At 47.4% G+C, this 24,368-nt stretch overlaps 1 protein-coding gene across 2 annotated transcripts in view; it reads left to right on the forward strand.

Annotated features, from left to right (window-relative positions):
- Positions 1-24,368, forward strand: part of Arhgap25 (Rho GTPase activating protein 25) — an 80,834-nt gene that overhangs the window by 48,466 nt on the left and 8,000 nt on the right. For both annotated transcript variants that reach the window (XM_057770623.1, XM_057770614.1), the window contains exons 5-8: positions 14,968-15,175; positions 20,010-20,142; positions 22,466-22,539; positions 23,856-23,977. In XM_057770623.1, the coding sequence (XP_057626606.1) occupies positions 14,968-15,175; positions 20,010-20,142; positions 22,466-22,539; positions 23,856-23,977 (537 nt within the window). The remainder of the gene's footprint in view (positions 1-14,967; positions 15,176-20,009; positions 20,143-22,465; positions 22,540-23,855; positions 23,978-24,368) is intronic.

The following is a 24,368-nucleotide window of genomic DNA, read 5'->3' on the forward strand; positions in this document are numbered from 1 at the left end:
CACGCCTGCCTTGTTCCTGTCTAGCCAGCAGTCCCTCGTGCCCACACTTGTCCCGCATTTATTCTTATGCCAGCCAACTTCTCTGCACCTCTCCTGCCAGCACTAACTCAACCTCTGCAGACCCATTGTTAACCTCAGAGAAAGAAACTCCACCTGGCTCAGCTGAGGTCAGGATTCTGCCTGGGGACGTGGGTCCTGTGGCTCACCAGGCGGAGCTTGGAGAAAGAAGCCTTCAGAATAAGAGTGTCTGCCAAGGCTGTCATTAACGTCGGTACCAATGCACAGAAAGCTCTGCAGCTACCCTGGCTGTTTCCCAAGTCCTAAACGCAAGTGTCCATGATGAGAACTGTGCCAAGAATAAGGTTTTATTTATTTATTTATTTTTTAACATATGAAAGATTGATCCTGTGCCGTGCCCTCTGTAATATCTTCACCACGACCTTCCTTAAGTCCTAAACGCCAAGGCCAAGGGCCTGCTGACACGCCCTTTTCCTAGTGAAGGGCTTTGGTCATCGGCAGGGCTCATGGGTGTTATCTGACTTTGCATCTGCTCTGTGCTCTCACTGGGACCTGTGCCTTCCAGCAGCCTGGAGGAGACTGACCCTGCCGCCCTGCTGTGCTTTGTCCCCATACTCAAAGGGTTCCACTCATCAAACCGTCAGCCACCACCCTGAGAAGGAAGCTGAGTTTTAGTACTGGGAGTGGAGGGAGGACTATGGGCTTATTTGGGGGAAGGGAACCTTGTTAGCTGTGGTGTGATGACTACTCACTGAACCAATGTGGCAGTGTCATAGAGTAAAATAAAGGAAACTGACCCTTGGTGTCATTTACCCAAGGCTGAAGAGTTCTGATCCCTCCAAAGGCTGCCCTTTCTGCTTATTGAACAACATAGCCAAGATGGCCTCAAAAAGGAATGAAGAACTTCTGTCTTGATGAATTTTTTCTAGGAGTCTTGAAGAGGGGAAATTGAGGAAATCGTTTTTAGGGCCCTACTGACTCAGAACAGCTCACGAGGCCACAGCCAGATAGCACCAGTCGGTATCTGCCAGCCGTTTGCATCATGTTTGTTGGGGGCGTTGCTTTCAAGGCCTTCCTGCTTTCAGCAGATGGTCTTTAGTAACCACATCTTACAGGCACACTCCTTGTTCTGAGGCAGGTGCATGGCTGAGCCTCGAAGGAGAAATAGGTAGCATGGCGCCTCACTCAGGAGTCCAAAGTGTCGTAAGATTGATGAGGTTGCTTCTCTTAGAAGTCGTTAGTCTAAACAGCTGGGACTCAGTGTGGAAGCCGAATGAGTGCATAAATGATCTCAAAGCACATTATTAACTCGGTTACAGATGAGGTAAAAGTAGCATTTGTAAAGACAAATGTCATACAACACTTCTTGGAGAAGTCATTCCCACAGACCCAACATGGACTGCAGACAACAGAGCTTCACTCCAGCCATGGCATCCCTCGTTGGTTCTTCCCATGCTACATGAGGGGACTCTAGACACGAAAGAAGACTATCTGGAGAGAGCCAGTGGCAGGGCTAGAGCCAGGGCTCACTGTACGGTGCCATCAGTGAACTGCAATTGGATCGCAGGACATGCTCTCAAAACTGTGACATCACCAAGACACATTGCCATCTCCTTCCAGCCCTAGGGAAGCTGTGCGTTTCCCATGTGTGTCTCGGCCACTTCTCACTACCTCCATTCCTCCACCTGGTCAGAAACAGAATCCTTCCTGCTCAAACCCATGGCTAACCTTGCTCACCTGCCCTCTGACAGACATGCTAATGTCATGTCAATCATGTCAAGTCCCCTCTGCTCAATCCTTTCCACTCTTCCCTTCTCAAATTAAAAGCTTCATACGGATTCACCATGCACAACATGGCCTTTGTTATCTCTTTGTCCGTGTTTTCTACTTCCCACCCCATGCCCATTCCTCTCCAGCATCACCAGCCTCCTCAAACAACACGGGCACGTGCCTGCCTTAGGGCTCTGCACCTTCTCTTCTCTGTTTAGAATCCTCTGCTTGGCTTGGTTACTTGTGTGTCTTTTGTCTGGTTGGTTGGTTTTCTTCAGGTTTTTGCTTAAAGGCCACCTCAGTAATTCCCCGTGGGGGTCATTCTGTTGAACATTTAGTAGCTTTCTTTACCTAGTCCAGCCCTCCCTATTCCTCTGGTCTCTGTTTTTCTCTCTGGCATGTAAACCCTTCCTTACTTGATAAGTGTTTGTTTCATAGTCCTCCTCAGTGGGATAAAAACCTCAATCTGTATGGCAGGATTTGGTTTTCTCTGTGGATCCCGGGACTGAAACAGTACCTGGCTTGTGTTAAATGGACTGGTTAATGAGGAACCTTTCCACATCAGAGTCACTCTGGGTCACTGTCCCAGGCTATTCTTGCCATTGGCTGATGCCCACCAAGAAAGGACTCAGTGAAGTGAACGGCTTCTTGTAGAATTAGTTCCCATGGACGAAGTTAACAACAAGTCTAGCTGAAGTTCTTTTTGATCCTTAGAAAAGCCGGCGAAAGTGTGGAAACAGGTCAGAATGGTAGCTGGGCATGAAGAGCCTTGCCTCCCACAGTGGGGGTTCTCTGACACCTGTAGCCCGCCTGAGTGCCAGCCCCAAATGAAATAAACCACGCTGGGCAGAGCAGACACCTTCTCTTGCTCCTGCTGTTGAAGAGGTGCCCTCCAGTTCTCCTAGCTTCTCAGATGTCCCTCCTTTCTGGCAGGCTCTGCAGGGTCCTCACATCTCCTCAGGGAGCAGCTGCTTGGTGTCTCCTCAGCAGGAGGAGGACCAGCTGGGTAGACGGGCCGGAGCAGCAGTAACCTGGAAGCTGGGGATGGGATCCTGGCAATAGAGAAAAGAGGCAATCAACTTCTAATAGCTCATCCCAGGCCTCAGTTCTGGTGTGTGTGTGTGTGTGTGTGTTTTCCAGACTCCTCTTCTTTCAGCATGGAGACCACACTCTCAAGTCATCATGCTGAAATTTGGGTTCTGTCCCCGGGGCCAGGTATCCAGGCTGCAGATGGCGTCACTGTTGACTGTTTTCCCTTGCCCTCTGGGCGCCTGCTCAGTGGCTCCTGGACACAGGAGTTCTGTGTTAAAGTTTCACCTTTCTCACTGAAGCCGCAGTCAGAAGACAGGGTTCAGCTCCTTTCACTGAAGCCGCAGTCAGAAGACAGGGTTCAGCTCCTTTCACTGAAGCCGCAGTCAGAAGACAGGGTTCAGCTCCTTTCACTGAAGCCGCAGTCAGAAGACAGGGTTCAGCTCCTTTGTTTAGGTTTCATGGAGGATTGGCCAACACATGGCTTATGCAGTGTAAATATTGACCTATTATAAACCTCAAGGAGTTTTTCTTCCTCTGGTCTTTTATTTCTTTATACTCTTCAGGACATGGTTTCACAATCCCCAGCACAGTGCAGATTGTGGGATGCACCATCCATTATTCTGTGTGACCTCGTCTTTCTTTCTAGCTAAGCCTGATAATTTTTTATTTACTTCTACTAACTCCCTATCTCCCCTTTCTCCATCTCCTAAATATAAGAAGGCATGCGTTTGTTCATTTACTTTGAAACTCTCTACTGATGAATTGCCAACACTAGGGAGGGAGGGGAGTAAGCGACTCAAGGAACTCAGTCTACCAAAAGACACTAAAATTAAAATTTAAAAACCAAGGGATAATATAAAACAATAATTTTGAAAAACACTATAAAGGCTCGATGTGGTTGCTCATACCTATAACTCCAGCACTTGGGGCCTGAGGTAGGAGGATCACTGAGAGTTCGAAGCCAGCCTGGCCTACAGAATGAGTTCTAGGTCAGGCCGGGCTAGAGTGAGAAACTGCCTTATAAAATAAAATTGCATCATGAAAGGAAAATGTCAGAAACAAAATAAATCTTTGTGAAGGAGATTGAGGGAGGCTTTTCTGAACCAGGAACGACTCACTGAACTCCAAATAGGCAGGGGAGGGGAACCAGACAGAGAAGCGGGAAAGGGAATGGTGTCTATATCAAAGGGAACGGCAGCTGCAAATGACGTGAGACAGAAAGGTGAGTGTGTGCTGGGGTTTTGAGATGGGGTGAGGGTAGGTGGTAGCAGTAGAGACAGCTTGGGAATGTGTTGGTCACCAGGACCAACAGGCAGTCATCCTGGAGAAAGGTTCAAGAAATAAGGTGGTAAAGTCAGATGACATTTAAGTTATTCTAGTTGCTGTGTGCATCATAGCCTGGGCTGGAGGCCCAGAGAGAAGGCAGTAGACCAGAAGTTGGAGCTGTCATCCAGGCAAGAATAGATTAGTGGCAGCTTGTATAGGACGAGGGCAGCGGAGCTGGGAGAATCAAACAGGTTTGCACAGCGTTCCAGAGGTGGCATTGCCAGGACATGGGTGTGAATTCCATGTGGAGAGAGAAGGTGGTGTCAACGATGAGTCCCCATTCCTGGCTGGGGAATGACAGAGGGATGAACACTTGGTTGGCAGTGTGAGATGGGCCCAGGCCCTTCCTGGCAGTTCTCTCCCTGCCTGGACCTCCGTGATGGTCTCTAGGTGCACAGGGTCAGTTACAGCCGTCCGTTCTATCTTTGTAAAGTGTGTGTATGGGGGAGGGGGGTAGCTGGCTTGCTTCACCCAACAGCCTACCTCTGAGATCATTGTCTCAGAAGACCCTGACTGAGCCATGCGTGTCTCTGAAAGCCTTTCCAGGAGAGGGTGGGCTGGCTTCATAAAGGCTAAGTGGCATTCTGTGTTGCTGCCAGACAGCTTGATATATGGCGCAATGCTGGTAAACGCTTGCGTGTGGGATTTTCTTTCTTTCTTTTAACCCGCTTCTGAGCTGTCCCCTGAATGGCGGCTGACAATTAGCTGCTAAGTAAAAGGAGGCACTTATTTTTATTGTATTCCGACAGCTTTACATTTACTCTCTGAAAGCCAAGGGAGCCTCTTGTGTGTAAAGGTGAGTAGGGAATAGGGAGAAGTGTTGGGAAAGGGCCGGGCAGGTGCCGACACATCCCTAGGGTTCCGCCCAGGAGTCAGAACCTGAGCAGTCTTTTGCAAGCATGTGCTGAGCTGGAAGTCAGAGAAGACAGTTAGCTCTTGCAGCGCAGGCAGAGAGGCCAGACTGACTCCTCGGAGGCAGAGTGCTCGGCAGCCATGCCTCATGTCCCCAGGATGCCGCGCTGGGAACTGGGCTGTGGCTTTCCTACCCTGGCGCTCCTCTTTTGCTGGGACTTCGGGAAGAGAGCCCCCAAGCTCCGAAAGAAAGGTATTTCTTTCCTATTTGATCATTTTTCCACGATAGGGCACTTTTCTCAGCTGCTCTCTGCTCCCGTGTCAGGATAGGGTACGTGTCTGAAGCTGAGCCCTGGGGAACCCTGGAGCTGACTCAGAGGCTGTGCTGGGGTCTGCATGTGCAAGGGACTCAGAGAAGCCGAGTGGTGGTAGAGGAGAGACAAGATAAAGGGGGAGCTTGCCGCTGATCTAGCCATTTTCACTTCCCTAAACCACTCAGTGCCCTGGGGTTTTGTAGCCACTCTGGGGAGGAATCTCTCGGGCTGAGGGTGGAAGATGGATGGACAGGGAACAGAAGGGGCAGCTGTGTTATCTTTGAGAACGAGATGTCACTGTCAAGGGGCTATCAGGACAAAGCGTCTTCTGTTCAAAGCCTTCGGTCTGAGGACTGGGGAAAATGCGGGAGGTATGAGGTAGGGTGGTATGGTTGGCACTAGAGCATGGTAGGAGAAGCACCCGGTGGCCTCTGGCCTTGGATCCTGAACATGGATGATGTCTTAAAGATTATTACACTGACTTTGTGGGGGCTACTCTGGTATAAAACCCAAGACTTCTTGCATGATAGGCAAATACTCTGAGCTATTTTCCCATTCCTTAAAATAAAAAAAAAAAAACTTTGTGTGTGTGCACGTGCATGCATTGAGTGTGTGCCCATGGAATTGAGAGGTCAGCCTTGGGTGTCATTCCTCAGGAGAGATGTGGTCTCTCACAAGCACACCTGGGACTCATAGGTTAAGTTGATGACCAGTGAACCCTGGGGTTTGACAGTCTGCACCTCACTGGGACTAAGGCCGTGATCAAGATCAAGTACTGGTGCCTGAATAGCAAATACTTTACCTGCTATGCTTTCTCCCTAGTCCCTGGTTTTTTCTTACTTTTTTTTTTTTTTAATAAGATAGTATCCTGACTTCCCATTGACTTTAATAACAACAAATTAAACTCCTACACAGAGGGTCCCAGAAAAAAGTATGGTCTTAGGACAAATTTCAAACCTGAGTCTAACTTCTCAGTTTCTGGCTTCAGATTAGCCCAAGTAAATCAGTCAATTGTCTCATTCAAATATTATCCAGACCAAAGTCTGTACATCGTAATGAACTGATATACAGTTAGAATTGGCATTCATCAATTGACTGAAATGTGGTCTTAGAGAGATTCCTAATCTGAACCCAGATTATTTTGGTATGTGATACTTTTATTTGTAAGTTTTTAATAATAAAGTTTTTTTTTAAAAAAAAAAACCCAGTCAACTTCTGTAAAGATTATATTGCATTTAGTAATTAAATTGCATATCACATAATGACTGTAATTAATAAGTTGAATTTTACAACAGTTAAGATGAAAGCACTTCTGCTAAGTGATTGGCTCGGAGTGACAATGAGCTCTGGTGAATGATTTGATTGGACCTTACATTGCTGCCAAGAGCAGAACTATGAAGTCCAGAAGCCCTGAAGGAGTAGCACAACCTTGGGAGGCCACAGCAACACCTGCCTCCTATCCTCTCCTTCGCTGGCCTCTCCAGTTTTGTCCTTGGACTGCCTCTCTTTAGGTCCCTATGTCCAGATTTTTCCATGTATACCTAGAAGCAAAGGTAAGGATAAGGACCAGGTGGTGGTGGCTCATGCCTTTAATCTCAACACTCGGGAGACAGAGGCAGGTGGTTCTTTGTGAGTTCAAGGCCACCCTGAAGGCCACCCTGGTCTACAAAGCAAGCTTCACGACAGCCAGGGCTGTAATACAGAGAAACCCTATCCCCCCTCCAAAAAAGGGTAAAGACAAGGACCAAGAGAACGTGACAATACAGTCAGTGTGTTTCTCTGTGTGTGTGCATGTGTGTGTGTGTGTGTGTGTGCATGCGTGTGTGTGTGTGTGTGTTGTGTGACTGGAGTGGGGTGGGGGAGTTGAATACCAGGGTCTGCTTTGGATTCCACACAATGTGATCTGTTATGACGAATGATCAAACCTGACCAAGATAAGCCTAGGGTGCTTTCTTTCATGAAAGAAGGGACACAGGGGCCCTCTTGTCTCTAGGGTGTATGGCAAGTTCTCCATAGAAAGAATGGCTTTGGCCGAGTTCTGAGCCATAGATATGAAGTTCGGAGACTTTAAAGTCATGAGTTTATAAGGAAGTGAGCAAGGGCAGGGAAGAAAGCTCCAGTGCACAAGCTAACGCCTGGAGGTTAGGGAGAAAGGAAGCCGCTTTGGAGGAAGGTGAGAGCAGACAATGATGTCAATGAGGAACCCAGAGAGGGTAGTTCCAGGAGCCACTAGGAAGTGTTGCAAGAGGGGGCATGACCTACTGTGCCCCAGCTGCTGACTGAACAGCCCAGATGAGCCCTAGAAATCTAACCCCACAATTAAAAAACATAAAGGCCACTGGTATCCTCGACAAGAGGGAGTTTGGAGAAATGCTGAGCCGAGGGAAGAGTGGGGAGCACAGGAGACAGCAGGTGGAACGTTCCTGAAGTCTAAGGCAGCTTCTGTGCCAGGAGATAAAAATAGGCGAACCAGACAGGCTGTCTGTCTCTGAGGCGCTCACAGCTCGTGGAAGAGTGCTGCTTAAATAAATCATCGCAAAACTACACAAGAGGCAATAGAAGAGGGGCATGAATGGGGGGATCTGTGGATTCAGAGGTGACCCCATCCCCTCCCCAAGTCTTCCAAACTCGGGAAGGCCGGGCGTCTAGGGTGTAAGAAGAAAGTCATCAGCGTGCGAGTTTCTAAGTGCAAGCCTGCTCTTTATTTTCACACCCTCTCAAACGCCAAAAATCCTGCAGACGTTTTGTGACTTTGTCCATTCTGCAGAAGAAATTGGCAAGGAGCTCAGTTGTCCCTTCCTCCAAATTGTAATCATATAGACAGTGGCAGTGAGGCTGGAGTGAGTTAACGTGTTTCGGGTGGCCCAGTCAGGTGAGGGAGAGTGTTTAGGGGTAACTGCAACGTGATGCTCTCAGTCTTGCTAATTGGTCCATTTGTGTTAGGCACCTGGTGTCAGGCTTTGTGTTCTCGGGGCACGTGGGTGACTGAATGCTGTGGGCTGTGAGGAATGCTCTATGGGAAGCAGGGACTAAAGAGGAAGCAGGAGGAGCGAGGTATTGAAGAAGACGTGGGGAGAGTAGCTGTTCTGTGTGTTCTGAGGGCAATAGAGGAAGGAGGGGACATAGGCTACAGCTATGATGGTCACTGGTTTGTAGGTGGTACCCAAATGTGTGGAAACATATAAAGGAGGCATCCAGGAGTCATCAGGACGAGAGTGAAAATTTTGTAGGCATGTGGAGAGGAACTGAAGGAAAGGCAACACGACACTATCAGTCTTTGGAGAAGACCAGCGGGTAAAGAATCAGCTCAACTCCAAAGGAGGACTTGGCCGCTGGGAAGGCATCAGAAAGCACCAAGAAGTTTTGATGCAAAGAGACAAGCGATGGGAACTAAACTAGGATGGGTTGGGAGGTTGGGAACTGGATAAATCCAATGGGCTGTGAAGGAGGAAACTCCCTCCAGAAGTAAGCACATGTTTTGTGGGTGCAATGGCAAAGAGAGAGAGGCAAGAACTGCTGATCTGCAGAACTGAGGTAAAGGATCGGTCCTTATAAACTAGCAAAGACGTAGATTCTCTTGACTCCTCATATCCAGAGAGAAAATGTCACTGCACAAAGAGGAAGTCTCAGAAGAGGCAGAAAGGGTAGATGGAGCTGACAGACTCAGAAAGCAGCAGGTGGAGGAAGGACAGGGCTCTTCTCCCTCTAAAAGAGGAAGACCCTGTTGAGGAGGATGGTGGAGAGGCAGGGCCTGGGGAGCCAGCATTGGCCATCTCTTTCCTCCCAAAGGAGTCACCTGACCTTCTGAAGCAGGGAGTTAAAAGTGGGGAAGCCCAGAGCAGTGAAGATTCAGAACCAAGGTCTCATGAGACTGGAATGGCACAGTACTAAGCTATGACGTTATCTGTATATAATATGATGCCCTCAGAGTTCTCAGTGTCTGACAAAGTCAGACCTGACAGGGCATGGCTGTTGGAAGGGGACAGTCATACTGAGGAGTGGATACCATGGCCAGAGCAGCATGCGAATGGTTGAGTGTGGCAAGGGGGTGCAGACTGGGCACACGGGAAGGCTGATGTGCCTAGGGGAAGAGAGAAATCTGACTTCTCTTGGCTTTCAGTATATTTGGGCTATTCACAAAAAAGTGTGAATCAATGTAACAACTTACAGCCTCCTGATCAACATCTGGATCGAGTGGCCACCTGTGCCCACAATCCATGCTCCAGAAGCCGTTCCCTTTGACAGTGACTTTGCACCTCTCAGAGAGAATTTCCCAGTGGGCCATGGCAGCTGTGTTTTAGTTCAAATCATTTCAATCATGATCTTCCGGCTTGGTGGAAATATCTATCCACCCCGTTTCATAGTAAACAGAAGCCCCATTCTGTGTGGTCCTGAACATTCTGACGGGCTTGGCATTCGTGTGTGTGTGTGTGTGTGTGTGTGGTCCTTTCATTTGCATACTGGGAAGTTGGCTAATTGGAGGCAATGACAACATCTTTGTGCTCCTTGTCATTCCACAAGGCTGCAGCTGGCCAATGCCAGGCACTTGACCATTGTTGCCGAGGAAACTGGATTGATTTGTGTGATGACCGCTAGGGTTCCAACCAAAGGAATGTCAGAGTAACCATGAGTTTTGGAAAAATACTTGTTAAAAGATACTAACCCACCAAGTAATTCAGCAAAATCTGTTTTGCCCATCCTCCTTGTGCAAGGCTCATGGCGGGAAGCAAAGAGACCTCACCTATTTCTAAGCACAGGAGCTTATGGTCACATGCCCAGACATCGATGCACAAGTCACAGTAGCCCTATTGCCACAGTGCAGTGGGCAGAGAGGAAGGAGAGCACACACAGGGAGGATGTAGTCTGTCTACCTGAGGGCAAGAAGGCCTGGCAGAGATGTTGGTATTGAAAAAGTCCCATGAGAGTCTAATAGAATCCCAGGAGGCAGGGAAGGGGGCAGACATGGGAGGGAGAAGAATGTTCGAGAAACTGGCGAGCACTGTTTTGGGAGCATTGGAGTGAGGCGCCTTTGAAGACAGGTTTGTGGGTCATGTAAGAAGGGCGAGTGGATGTCAGGCCAGCACTGAGATCCGCTAAAGTCAAACAAGAACATCTGGGCAGATTTGGAATCAGAGACGATACCCTCAACCCCCAGAACCAGATACCACGAGAGAGGAAGCATCAGGCACTGAGGCCAGTTGAAAACACTGCCCTGGCCACCGAGGACGACGTGTATGACCTCGGAAGCAGGGCAGCGGTGCTCAGCAGCGTTTGGAAAATGCCGGATATTGGAGTGGAGGATTCCAGAGTCCGATACTGTTCTTCATAGGTTAAATATGTATTAGCTAGTGTCTGGAGAGAGGAGAACAGCCAGAGAGTCAGGGATCCAGAGAACCAAGAGGCTTTGCGAAGGGCCAGCTTATAGGACAGAGCCCAGGTTCAGAGAGAACTGAAGCCATTGCCCTCGGAACCTAAAGGGAAGAAGCCTTGGAGCTTGTGGGAAGAACAGGTGGGCAGTAGGTCTCTTCATTTAGATCTAATCTTGTCAGGCTCAGGGGTGAGGAAATTACAGAGCTGGGTGCTGACAGAGCCAAGGTGGAGCTGGCCCACGCTTGCTTTGCTGGAGGCTGTGGAATTTGGAAAAATATTTTTGCAAAGCAATTTGCATACCATTGGGACAAACCACTTGACCCTAGAGCTGAACACGCAGAAAGTTGCCCCATGAAAATAGTTGAAACAGCATGAAATATCTGTGCTCATCTATTCAAACACTAATTAATTAATTCAACAATAACCAAATATTATGCCTCCATGTGTGGACATTCCAGCGAACATGTTCACTGTAGCTGCACTTTTGAAAGCAAAGAAAACAATCTGAATTGTAAAAGAGGCCTTAATGGCTTAACTCGGTACGAGATAATGGAGTGAAGAGCTCTTTCCTTCTCTTGTCCTTCAGTGCCCTGCGTCACCAGAATTCAGTTCTTGATTTTTCCATGTCACCTTCAAAGAATTTAGGCCAGGCGGTGGTGACGCACGCCTTTAATCCCAGCACTTGGGAGGCAGAGGCAGGCGGATCTCTGTGAGTTCGAGACCAGCCTGGTCTACAAGAGCTAGTTCCAGGACAGGCTCCAAAACCACAGAGAAACCCTGTCTCGAAAAACCAAAAAAAAAAAAAAAAAAAAAAAAGAATTTAGGACAAGAATATTAACCAAGACTTGAAAACAAAACAAATTGCTTAAATTTCCCAGGACTGTAATTTGGGACCGTTACTGTCCGTCTCCATTTTGGTCCCATTTTGTTTACATATTTAAGATAATACTAAACTTCTGTTGAGCACCACATGCCGGGAAGCTGTTCAGGACCTCTGCTTACTACTGTGGTGCATTCATTTTATCTTGACTGCAGCTTTGAGGTCACAGCACTGTCATAGCCATTTCATTGTCAACTGCACCGAGCCTTGGAGGCCTTGGTAAACTTGCCAGATCAGTAGCCGGGGCGGGGAACATTCAGAAGGCAAGCCCGGTGCTGAGGCCCTGGACTGCCTTGGGCTGTCTGTCATAATGTAATGGAAACAAGATGCTTCCTCAGTGAGAAACACACTTAGAGATGAAGGAGAGCTCTTTAGTGGTGTTTGGCTGTCTGGGGCTAATGGCCAGCTAAGAGTCCACTCTCCGATATGAGATTTCATTAGCCTACGTGCACCTGAGGCTGAGGCTTATGCATTTTGCATGCACCGCCATCCTCCCAGCTCTCTCAGGTCCCGGCCCCAGGTTACACTTCAAGTACCATAAACAGAGTCAGGAGACTGCAAGTCTGCCTGCTTAGGCAGATAGAAGATTTACAAAGCAAACATGTTACATATGGCCAGAAGTATTTTAAGCATACCACTGTTGTTCTCTTTCAAATGGTTGTTAGCCAGTGTCATCTTGCCCACATGACAGGATTACTTCTTTCCTGATAAGAGCACAGGACAGGAGTTAGTGATGGTTGTACCTCCGAGCTGCCCCTTAAAGGTATGTCTTTATTATGCGAATGGAGTATGTCTTAGTCACTGTTCTATTGCTGTTAAGAGACACCATGAACATGGCAACCCTTACAAAAAAAAGCATTTGATTGGGGCTTGCTTACAGTTTCAGAAGTTTAGTCCATTATCATCATGATGGGGAACGTGGTAGTATACAAGAAGACATGGTGCTGGAGAGGTAGCTGAGAGTTCTACATCTGGATCTGCAGGCAGCAGGAAGAGCAAGCCACTGGGCCTGGCTTGGGCTTTTGAAACCTCAAGGCCCACCCCCAACAAGGCCACACCTCCTAATCTTTCAGATAGTGCCACTCCCTGGTGACCAAACATTCAAATCGATGAGCCTATGAGAACCATTCTCTTTCAAAGCCCTAAAGAGCCCAATGACTGGTCAATCTCAGTAAATAAACATTTATACCTTAACACCTTATATTTCTCTTGTCTCTAATAGGCTGATTAGCATACTACCTATTTGGAGGGGTATTTAGAAGGCAGTGCTCCTATATCTAAATTTTACTTGTGTGACTTAATGTCTCCTAAGTCAATCTATTAGTAAGTCCTCTATAATACCAATCCTCTGGATCAATAATACTCTCCCAAGAGCCGTAAACTGTCTAGTAAAACCCCCAGTGACAGACATAAAAATCCCTTTTGAGCTGTTGACCAGGGCAGTGGAAGAGATTCCCCAAATATAGGCTATAGCAGCTCTCCTTAGTTTCCTCCCAGAAGTTGAATGTAAAACCCTCTTGCTAAAGACACCACACATGCTAGACATAAGACTTAGAAGGACTGAACTGGGATTGACTTGGAAGCTCTTCCCCGAGGAATAGCTCTCTTCACAGCCAAAGGTGTTATGCAACCTGCCAAAGGAGAAAAGTAATCAATAGCCCTGCCCAACTGTAAAGCCACAACAATGAACAGGATGGCAAGATATCCCCTGAGGGTACAATAATGGCACTTATGTTTTGGGGGCAACCAACAGCTGTCTAATTGGATTGAAGACCTGCTCAATAGAAAGGAATTCATGCCTGATACTATAAAGCTAGCAACTACTCATGGCTAGGGAAGTATTGGACCCTAGAGGAAAACCCATTACAGCCGCTTTCCTAAACCAGTGTAATTCCTAGCGGCATTCTATTTTTTTCTTTTCTTTTCTCAGTTTTTCAAGACAGGGTTTCTCTGTGCAACAGCCCTAGTTGTCCTGGAACTAGCTCTTGTAACCCAGACTGGCCTTACACTCACAGAGATCCACCTACCTCTGCCTCCCGAGTGCTGGGATTAAAGGCGTGCACCACTACTTCCCGGCTTCCTATTCCTAACTTCATTCTCAGCACTTACCTTTATACCCACAGATGAATGTTGCTCTCACCCCCATCAGAGAGCATCTTTTTTGCTGCAATTGAAGATCATTACAGAAGTTCCAAAATCACATGTGGTCCAAAATCCAGAGAACAACTGACTGTGTGGTACCTAATCCCATTAACATATCGAAAATACAACCCCGAAGCTTAGGGAATGTCATGAGAGAGGGGGCGGAACACTGTAAGAACGGGAGCTCGGGACCTCTGCTGGGAGCGTGTGTCTGCTGTATAGGGCAGGGAGTACGTACCCATAACAAAGCTCAAAAAATGGCCAAAGAAGCATGACCTGAGCATTGACAATACCAGGGGACATGCCGGTGCTGAGGGAATAGATCTCAAAGACTCTATCTCTAGATGCAGAGTTAACCAATCAATGGCTGCAGAGAGAGGGAGAATCAGTCTTCTTTAGGGACAAGCCCCCTGGTAGATCAGACAATCTCAGCGTCAGCCCTAAACAAATGCACAGAGCAACACTAGATGGATTTAGTGTGTGTGTGTGTGTGTGTGCGCGTGTGTGTGCATGTGCATGCATGCATGCGTGGGAGTGTATGTGCAAGTTCATATAAAACAATAATTAAAGCAGACGAGCTAGTGGATTTGAGAGAGTAGCAGGGCACATGGAAAGAGTTGGAGGTGGGAGAGCAAGGGGTGGAAATGATATAAATGCTAATTCATGCATGAAATTCTCAAAAATATTAAACTAAAAATAGATATTATTTATTTATTTATTTATTTATTTATTTATTTATTTATTTATTATGTATACAATATTCTGTCTGTGTGCATGCCTGAAGGCCAGAAGAGGGCACCAGACCTCATTACAGATGGTTGTGAGCCACCATGTGGTTGCTGGGAATTGAACTCAGGACCTTTGGAAGAGCAGGCAATGCTCTTAACCTCTGAGCCATCTCTCCAGCCCAATAGATAATATTTTGAAATAAAAAAGGGGCTAGAGAGGTGCTTTAGTGGTTAAGAACACTGAGTACTCTTCCAGACGAATTAGTTTTAATTTGGTTCCCAGTGCCAACATAGCAGCTCAAAACATTTGTAACTCAGGCCCGAGGACAAGCCGATGTTCTCATCTGGCGTCCAAGGGCATCATGCATGTGGTACATAGACATACAAGCAAGCAAAACACACATATGTGTAAGATAATAATAATAATAATAACTGCTGATATAATTTTAAAAACAGAAGAAATGTGCACAGTCCCTGACCACCCATTGACTCAGAGAAAGTCAGAATAACTCAGGGACCCCAAATTTCTTCCCAGCGGTGTTCGGCCAGCGCCTGGATGAGACTGTGGCCTATGAGCAGAAGTTTGGCCCTCAGCTGGTGCCCATCCTGGTGGAGAAGTGCGCAGAGTTCATCCTGGAGCATGGTGTGAGTGAAGAGGGCATTTTCCGCCTGCCTGGGCAGGACAACCTAGTGAAGCAGCTGAGAGACGCATTCGATGCAGGGGAACGACCTTCTTTTGACAGGTATGCTGTCCTCCTTACCTGCACTGTCCCGTCTGTCTGTGTCCTGTCCAATTGATGAGGCAGAGAAGATCTAGGGGAGCCAGGGAGCCTTCAGAGGCCCCAGAACACAATAGGAAAAAGGCTTTGCTTACTCTGTTCATCACACTTAGGAGAGTGTGCAGACAATTTATATGACATCATATGATCTGGGCAGATTCAGGTGATGCTTAGGGCAGGAGGAAAGGGAGGATGCAGAGCATGGGGGAAAGCTGAGGCTTAGCCTAGGAACACGCCCAGCATCCTCATCAGACAGAGGAGAAGCATGAAGAGCAGGGTTATCTGCATAAACACATCTGTGACAATTAGCACATCTGTGACTGCAGGCACCAGAAGTCTGCTCCAGCATTCCAGAAGTGGCTGGAATTAGTAATTCTCATAAGTCTGCAGGTCCACAGGACTATGTGATTCTGAACTCAGCTCTGAGCCATCTGACTAGAGCACACACCATCATAGCAGCCTGGTGTTCGTTCTTATCCTCCTCAAAGGTTTCCAGCCCGGTATGAGGCACATCTGATGTGGTGAAAATTCCTGCAGTCAGTTCCTCTCACTCTCCAGGAACCCAACAAGGATGTCCTTCTCTACCATGCTCAGCTGGTCTAGCCCGCCACACACTGCATGCTCAACTGGTACAACTCCACATTGGCATTGCATGCTCAGCTGGTCCAGGCCTATATCCACATTGCATGCTCAGCTGGTCCAGCCCCATATCCACACTGTATGCTCAACTCCCTACATCCACACTGCATGCTCAGCTGGTTCATACCCACTGCACACTGCGTGCTCAGCTGGACCAGCCCCACTGCACACTGCATGCTCAGCTGGTCCAGCCCTATATCCACACTGCATGGTCAGCTGGTCCAGCCTCACATCCACCCTGCATCCTTAGCTGGTCCAGCCCCACCTTCACACTGTACGCTCTGTTGACTGCAGTACCTGATTGCCTGCATGCACTTGTCCTGCTGGCTTAAGACCAACCACTCTTACCAAGTTAGCAGCCCAGCAAACAAGCTTTGGTACAATGGGCCTGAACACTACCCAGTTCACAAATGTTGAAATCCCCCAGAGTTATTTAGGTCAGAGGGGAAGTTCTGAAGGCCTGAGTCATTCTTATGCAGGCATCTCCTTGCTCTTCCTCTTCAGCCCCATTCTGTTCACTAATGCAGTCGTTTTCCCTCTGAAGCATCTCTAAGGCCCATCGGTTTCTCTCATGCCCACTCTGGCATAGTCTTTGTTTGGCCCACCTATGACTATCTCTTCTGCCTTTAGTATGCCATAGGCTAATTTACCTATGTAGTTTAGGCAAACAGTGGTATAGTTACTGCTGGAACTATAGCAAGTTATGGGCCCGTTCAACAGCATGGCCAGTTACAGTCCATAAGCAGGAGCCTATTCCAATAGAGTCACTGTCACTATTCAGGTTCACAGCAGTCAGTTACAGTCCATAAGCAGGAGCACAGGTTTACGTGGTTTTCACAAAATAGAGAAAAGCAAATATAAAAGCCTCATTGTATGGTCAGGGCAGGTGGCTCAGTGGCTAAGGAGCTCCCCATACAAGAGAAGATGAGAGTGGGCGTGTTGTAGGATGTCTTTCCACGTGCTGTTAATATGTGTTGCTCTCATTGGTTGATTAATAAAGCTGCTTCAGCCTATGGCAAAGCAGGATAGAGCTGAGAAAAATTCAAGCAGAGATACAGGAGAAGGGCGGAGTCTGGGAGATGCCAACCAACCAGCCACGGAGGAAACAAGACATGTAAAAAATAAGGTAACAAGCCATGAACCACATGACAAAGAATAGATTTAAAAATATGGGTTAATTTAAATGTAAGAGCTAGCTAATAATACGCCTGAACTATTGACCAAGTATCTACAAGTAATATTAGCCTCTAAATGGTTATTCAGGAAATGGCAGGTGAGAAAGAAACCTCCGATTACATGGGGTTCAGATCCCTTGCAATGAATGGAAGAAACCTGGTGACCTGTCTATAATCCCAGTCCTCCAGGGGCTAGGACAGGAGATCCCCTGAGCTATCTGGATAGCTAGATGGCCCAAATCTTCAAGCTTTTGTGTTCAAGTGAAGGACCCTGCTCAATACATAAGGTGGGAAGAAATCAAGGAAGGCACCCATGTCAACATCTGTCTTCCACAGAAACATGCACTCACATATATGTGTACCCACACATATAGGAACATGCATAAATACACACATCACATATACATGCAAAAAACAATTTTAAAAATCTTGTCAGTTTCTACTGGGCTTGAATACCTCTTGGTCACAACCCTGATGTCTTTCCCATCCCTGTACTCTCTGGAAAAGGACAGATGTGCTTCATGGCACATATGCGGGCTCCAAGGCAACCTGGCAAGGCCACCAAAGGTGGGTCAGAGCTCAGACCCGACAAAGAAAGTCACTTTAGGCTGATCCTATGGTTTGGAGGGACAGCCAACTCAAGAGACTTAGACTGTAAGGGTGACCCCCGAGTCAGCATCGACACCGTGGAGGGGACATTATGCCACCAATACACAGAATGTGTTAGTGCCAAAGATGACAAGTAGAGAAAACAGAATTCAGAGAAAGGAAGCCTGACGTAGTCTAGTAAACTAGAAAAGGCCTTGAGAAAATAATGTTGAGGATGAGACTTAATAAACTGAAATAAGAAGCTGGCCAGGCTAACCTCAGGCTATCAGCATCAACTTGTCAAAAGTAACTGGGTTTTCTGGATGTTTCTAAGAATATAATATAGCATAACATAATATAATATGATATAATATAGTCTTTGAATTACCCCTATTGTATCTGTGGCTATATCACCTTTCTATTTCTTCTTCCTTTTTTCCCCCGAGACAGAGTTTCTCTGTGTATCCCTGGCTATCCAGGAACTCGCTCTATAGACCAAGTTCACTCTATAGACCAGGCTGACCTCAAATTCACAGAGAGTTGTCTGCTTCTGCCTCCCAAGTGCTGGTCTCAGACATGCACCCATGGTCCTCCCTGTCTATTTATAACTTGTTATCTTTGCCGTCTTAGTTCCTTGTGATAAAACTGCCTGTTTTAAGTTGAAATTTCTCGCTAAGGGTCTTGTTTTCATCCTTATCAGTGGTAACATTTTTCTCACTGAAGTTCTTTTCCTCTCCATTCATTATATGGGTGTGTTTTGTATGTTGGGGCCATGCGGTCTGTGGATAAGCTGGAGAGGAAGGGGGCTGGGCTGGGGAAGGCAGTGGCTATCTGAGTCAGGAGTGGAAGGAGAGGGGCCATAAGGGATTCATTTGAGATGACGACAGGGACACGGAGTTTCATTGTGTACAGGGTAGAGGAGAGAGCATTGACAAGCAGGGCCCTGGATGTGGTAAAGACACTGGGTCAGGTGTAACATAGGGACATTTCAGAGCATCTTCCCACAGACTGCCAGCCCGTGATTCTTCTGTCACTTTCTTGGGCTCTTCTCTCTCTCTTCTCACCAAGAGTGCTTTCCCTAGGTGCCTTTTGCTCAGGGGTGTTCTAGACAGTGACTCTGTAGGGTAGGATGTTTTGACTATCCATGTTAAGGGAACATCCCGGGCCCACACTTCCCGCCTTGGAGTGCAGATGGTATCCTGTGTAGCTTGTTCTCCTTCAGAGGTAGCAAGTTCACGAACTTCAGAGGCAGGGGTGGGGGGAACTGATTGAGGGGGGGTAGGAATGGGGTGTGGTGTGTTATGGGTGGTGCATAAGCCAAAGCCAGAAATTGGTAAGTAAGAACAGAAACCAAAACAAAAGAAACACACACACACACACACACACACACTCACTCGGTATTCTTGTTTACCTTGTCTCAAATGCCTCAGTGACAGGCCACAACAGTACTGCCCACGTAACTTCGGAGTAGAGCAAGCTATACCACCTGGCTTTATGAAGATCACCCCATGGTTTTCATACAGTGACTAAATTCCCTAGTGGCGCATTTCTCAGAACACACCCCTTATTGAGTAACACACTGTAATGTGGTAGACTCAGATTTAGTTTCTCTTTTAACAGACTAGACACAACCCCTGCAACTCAGGGGCCAGCAGACTTCCCAGGCCGGGCCGCAGGTAGCATTCTTGGGTTCTTCAGGGCTTTGCTGCCATCTGTATTCGCACTGTCAGGAAGGAATGGCAGTTTGTCAGTAAACAAGCGGGGCTGTGTTCCTCTAAATCCTGGTTTATTGATGCTGTAACTACAAGTGCATATACTTTCCCATGTCACGAGATAGATGCTTTCGGTCTTGTTTTCTCCAAGCTCTTAAAAAAGTGCTGCGACCTGATGGAACTAGGTATTCCCGCAGGTTTACTAAGTAAATCATAAAAGGAAGGAAAAAAGGAAGCCCGAGATAAAAATAAGCTTTCTCATTGGTTATGACTGAATTAACTATTGATGAAGCATATGGCTGGACCCCAGAGCTGCTTTGAGTACTCTGGGAGTAAACGAGAACAATGGACCAAGGATATAAACAAGTTTATACGTGCAAAAAAATGGGAGGCTACGTAGACATTGTTAACTGTGATCTATTAAGTGGTCTGAAGAAATAAGAAAACAGAAAAAGACCAAAATAGTCAAAGAGCATTTAATGAAAAAGTGACCTTCATGCTAGCAGCTGTGGAAGCAGGAAGTGGCTGCGCTGCTCTGGGCGCTGGTGTCTGGGTCTGGGACTTTCCCAGACGCTAGTCCTTTGTAACACATCCCTCTGTAGCTCACGCTTTGACCGGGTCGCCCGTCCCAATAAGTGAGAGGCCTCTGGTTCTGTGCTCTAAGTGCAGCTGGTTTTCTTTCAGGGACACAGATGTGCACACGGTGGCCTCTCTATTGAAGCTCTATCTCCGAGACCTCCCGGAGCCCGTGGTTCCCTGGAGCCAGTACGAAGGGTTCCTGCTCTGCGGGCAGCTCATGAATGCGGATGAGGCAAAGGTTGGTGTCTCTCTTGCTGACTGTCCTTCTGCTTCTGAACAGGGTTCTAGCAGGTGAGAGTGAGTCATGGGGCCCACGCCCCTTGGTAGGAGACTCTGTCAGACTGGTGCTTCAGCAGCAGTGCCAGGCCAATGATGCCATCCCATTGGCAAAGCAGCAAGAAGACTGGGATTTGACCTTTATTCTTTCATCTGGTGAATTATGCACTGTATGAGTTACTGCCTCGCTGCTGTGACAAAATACAAGATGAAAACCATATAAGGAAGGGGTTTATTAGGCTTGGTTTCAAGATATGGTGTATAGTGGCAGAGAAGCCGTGGCAGCAGGGGCATAGGCAGCTGTCACACCGTACCCACAGGCAGGAAGCAGGCAGAGATGAGTGCCTGTCCTCAGCTGGCTTACTTTTTACAACAACACCAGACTCACAGTCAGGATTGGCCTTCCCACCTCTGTTAAATCTCTCTGGACACACTCCTCAGAACACCTGCCTCCATTGGTCGTTCTAAATCCAGTCAGGCTGATAATTAAGAATAGCCACCTCATGCATATTCTCTGAGGCTCAGTATATTTACTTAACCCAAGAGGATTTCTGTGGTGATGTAATATTATCACTGTCCCACATGCTAACTTATAGCCACGTGTGGTATCATGTCCATGAAATACAGGTAGTATACCAGAAGAGCCACATTCTTAATTTTATTTACATTGAATGGCTACATGTGGCTATCAGCACATGTGTCAGGCAGCACACATTTAGACAATGCCCTTGTCTGATTGGCCTGCAACTGTTCAGAAGATCAAGGCATGTGAAACTCACTAGTAACTAAGATTTTTGGGGGGTTGAGCAGTTCTCTGTTCTTCAGTATTTGTGATATAGTTTGAGTCTCAGGACGTCCAGGCCAGTGAGAAAACAGTTTTCAGACTCTCCAGGGTGGACTGCTAGTGGGGAACGACGATTATGGGGAGCCACGGTTACGGGGAGCCATGGTTATGGGAAGCTATGGTTATGGGGAGCCATGGTTATGGGGAGCCACGGTTATGGGGAGCCATGGTTATGGGGATTCATGGTTACGGGGAGCAATGGTTATGGGAAGCTATGGTTATGGGGATTCATGGTTATGGGGAGCTACAGTTATGGGAAACTACAGTTTATGGGAACCGTGGTTATAGGGATCCATGATTATGTATGAGGAACCACAGTTACGGGGAGCCACGGTTATGGGAAGCTACAGTTTATGGGGATTCATGATTATGTATGGGGAACCACAGCTATGGGGAGCCACAGTTATGGGGAGTCATAGTTATGAAGATCCTGGCATAGAGGAGTGTTTTCCATCTCAAAGCTAGGATGGGAAGAGACTGCGATGATGTAGCCACCAACGTAGCTGTTTCCTAAGAAGAAAAATTAGGCCTCACGGTCTCCAAGTTGTGGGTGTTGCAGGGGAGAGATGTGAGAACCCTTGGTTTGCAGGGACATTTCAGATCGCCTTTGTGAACGGTACTCAATAAAGCTTGCAAAACACCTAGAAAGAATCATACTAGATGCCATCCCCCATGCCACCAGAGGGTGATCACAGGCTCTGCAGGCAGCTGCGGCTGCAGGAGCATCCTTCCTCTCCCTGGCACATGTGACCCATGAATGGCAGCATCTGACATCTACAGCTATTGTAGAATTTGAACCGCCCATCCCAGAGTGTGCCTTCCAGCTCGGCCGGTCTGGCCTATGTCCCAGAAGTTCTCAACAAGACCACAGGGCTTTAGAGCCACCACAGAAGAACCATTTTCTCATCACTTTTAAGGTCATTCTGAGATGTGAGGTTGTGGTTTGTTTATCGGATCATTACCTCATTCATTCAGCAAACCATCATGAGTGTGAATTATCAGGTAGACCATTCTTACAGGTGCTCAAAGTCAGGAGTGGGTGGGTTACATTATTTCAAACAGACTTTTTAAAATGCACAGCAGAAAAAAAAATACAGCAGTTGGGGATGTAGCTCAGTTGGCAGAGGGCTTGTCTCACGTATGTAGGGCCCTGGGTTTGATTCTCAGCATGGCACAGACTGAGTGTGGTGGTACACACGTGTAATCTCAGCTCTCCTGGAGGCAGGAGGATCAGAAGCTCAAGTTCATCATTGGCTATGTGGGGAGTTCAAGACCAGCCTGGGCTTCAGCTCACACTTCATGAATTCTCAGAACTTTGATCTCAAAGGATTTTAACTCTTAGACCTGTGGGAACAGGAGTTTTCCCTACACAGACATCCCTACATTCACTTCTGACAGACAGGCAGCAGGCTTGCTTACTCGCATCCAACTCTCTTCCTAGGCTCAGCAGGAGCTGGTGAAGCAGCTTTCCATCCTGCCCCGGGACAACTACAGTCTCCTGAGCTACATTTGCAGGTGAGCCTCCCGGTGTGGAGCCCCAGCCTCCAGCCACATCAGGAAGAAGCCCTGGGGAGAAGAGGAAGCCATTTCTAAGATCCCAGATTCTGGTCTGGAATTATAGAAGGTCAATTTCACTCACACAGCACTGAGAGGGTGTTCTTGCATGTGCTCTTCAGAGATCCTTGAGAACCTGCACACAGAATGGGCATATTCCTTCCTTCAGCTATGTCCCAGAGCATGCACGAGAACTTGGAATCATGTTGTCCCCAAAACTAGCACTCTGGAAACATTCACTCTAGGCCACCATTTTATTTTCCTGCAGTCTCAGAGGACCTACTGTGTGAGTGCTTGGGGCAACACTTTGCAGATGGACCAACCCAGGTCTGCTGTGCTGAGAATCTTCACCCCATACACACCTCCATGTTGTCTTTTATTTTTCAAAAATACTGTGATGTAATTTCCAAATTATAAAGATGATTCTCATTTAATCTGGACACCACAAAGATACAAGAACTGTAAATAAGAACCAAAACTAGACACAACCCTCATCCAGTAACTTCTCTTGAGTACTTTCTCTTCCAATGAATCGTCACTTACATCAGTGTAACTACAGGGGGATGCTTTATACCCAACTGAAAAGCATGTCCTTTATCAAAAAACAAATTATCCCATAGTATGTCATTTTTCATCATGTGAGCACATCATTTTTTTTTATTTCTCAAATTTGGAGTTTTACGGTATTCCACTCTACCTACATTGAAATTTTTTTTAAAGTACCCCAAATTGCTTTACTGATGTGCTCAGTCATTTTTGTTTTTCCGATCAAGTCTGAGGACTTCAGGCTTCTGATGGGTGGAAGTGTAGTAGAACTTCCTTGTTAGACCCCGAGCACCTGCTGAGAGTGAGAGACCTCCATTCTCCTCAGAGGATGTGAGTCAGGAGGCCCCCGGGATTGTCCCGCCATCTCTAAGACCTCACTGACACATCTTTCCTCTCTGGAGACATGGATGGGGTGGGTACTGAGAAGCAAATAGTAAAGGCAAAACACTGAAGCTGTTGGGCACCCATCTGAGTCTTTCTAGCCACGCTGATTCCCAAACAATCCCTGCTGAGAGATTCTCCACCTCCAGCCCACCTCTCCCCTGGCTCCACATCCCTCCTCCATCTGTGAAGTTCCAGATTCTAGTTAAACTCTTGCAGGCAGAGCTCATTCACTCCATTCCAGAAACAGGGGAAGAGCTAGAATTCAAGCAGTGTGCCCTTGGGTCCAGGGATTGCTCTCTCCTGGCCGCTTCCCTTCGTCTGAAATGGGGTTTCCTGGTTGCCCACAGATTCCTGCACGAAATCCAGCTGAACTGCGCTGTCAACAAGATGAGTGTGGACAACCTGGCCACTGTGATTGGAGTGAACCTCATCAGATCAAAGGTCGAAGACCCAGCTGTGATCATGAGAGGTACATAGGCCGATCCTGCAATGGAGAGGTGCTCAGGAGGTGAAAGCAAGAACACTGTCCCTAGCGTCTGTGTCCTGCTTGCAGCTCACAGAGCTTGCCCATTGCCGTCTCTTCTGACTGGTATTAGCAGCCTCATGAGTAGTGCAGGAATTATGTCTCCTGCTCAGTGGTCCCAGAGCACAGTAGTCTAACCGCAGACCAGTCAACTAGTGTTTCCCCAGTCTTTTGTATGACTTTAAAATACCCTTAGCCAAGAGGAGCCAACAGGGTTTTGTATTATGAGCTGGTTCACAAGAAGGCTGCTGTAAAGCTAGGCCAAAAAGCTTTCTAAGGTTGTGTCTTGGCTTGATAAGCAAAAGCTCTGGCCTGGGGGGCTCATGTCTGCCATATG

This window comes from Chionomys nivalis, chromosome 1 (genome assembly GCF_950005125.1).
Source record: "Chionomys nivalis chromosome 1, mChiNiv1.1, whole genome shotgun sequence".
NCBI lineage: Eukaryota > Metazoa > Chordata > Mammalia > Rodentia > Cricetidae > Chionomys > Chionomys nivalis.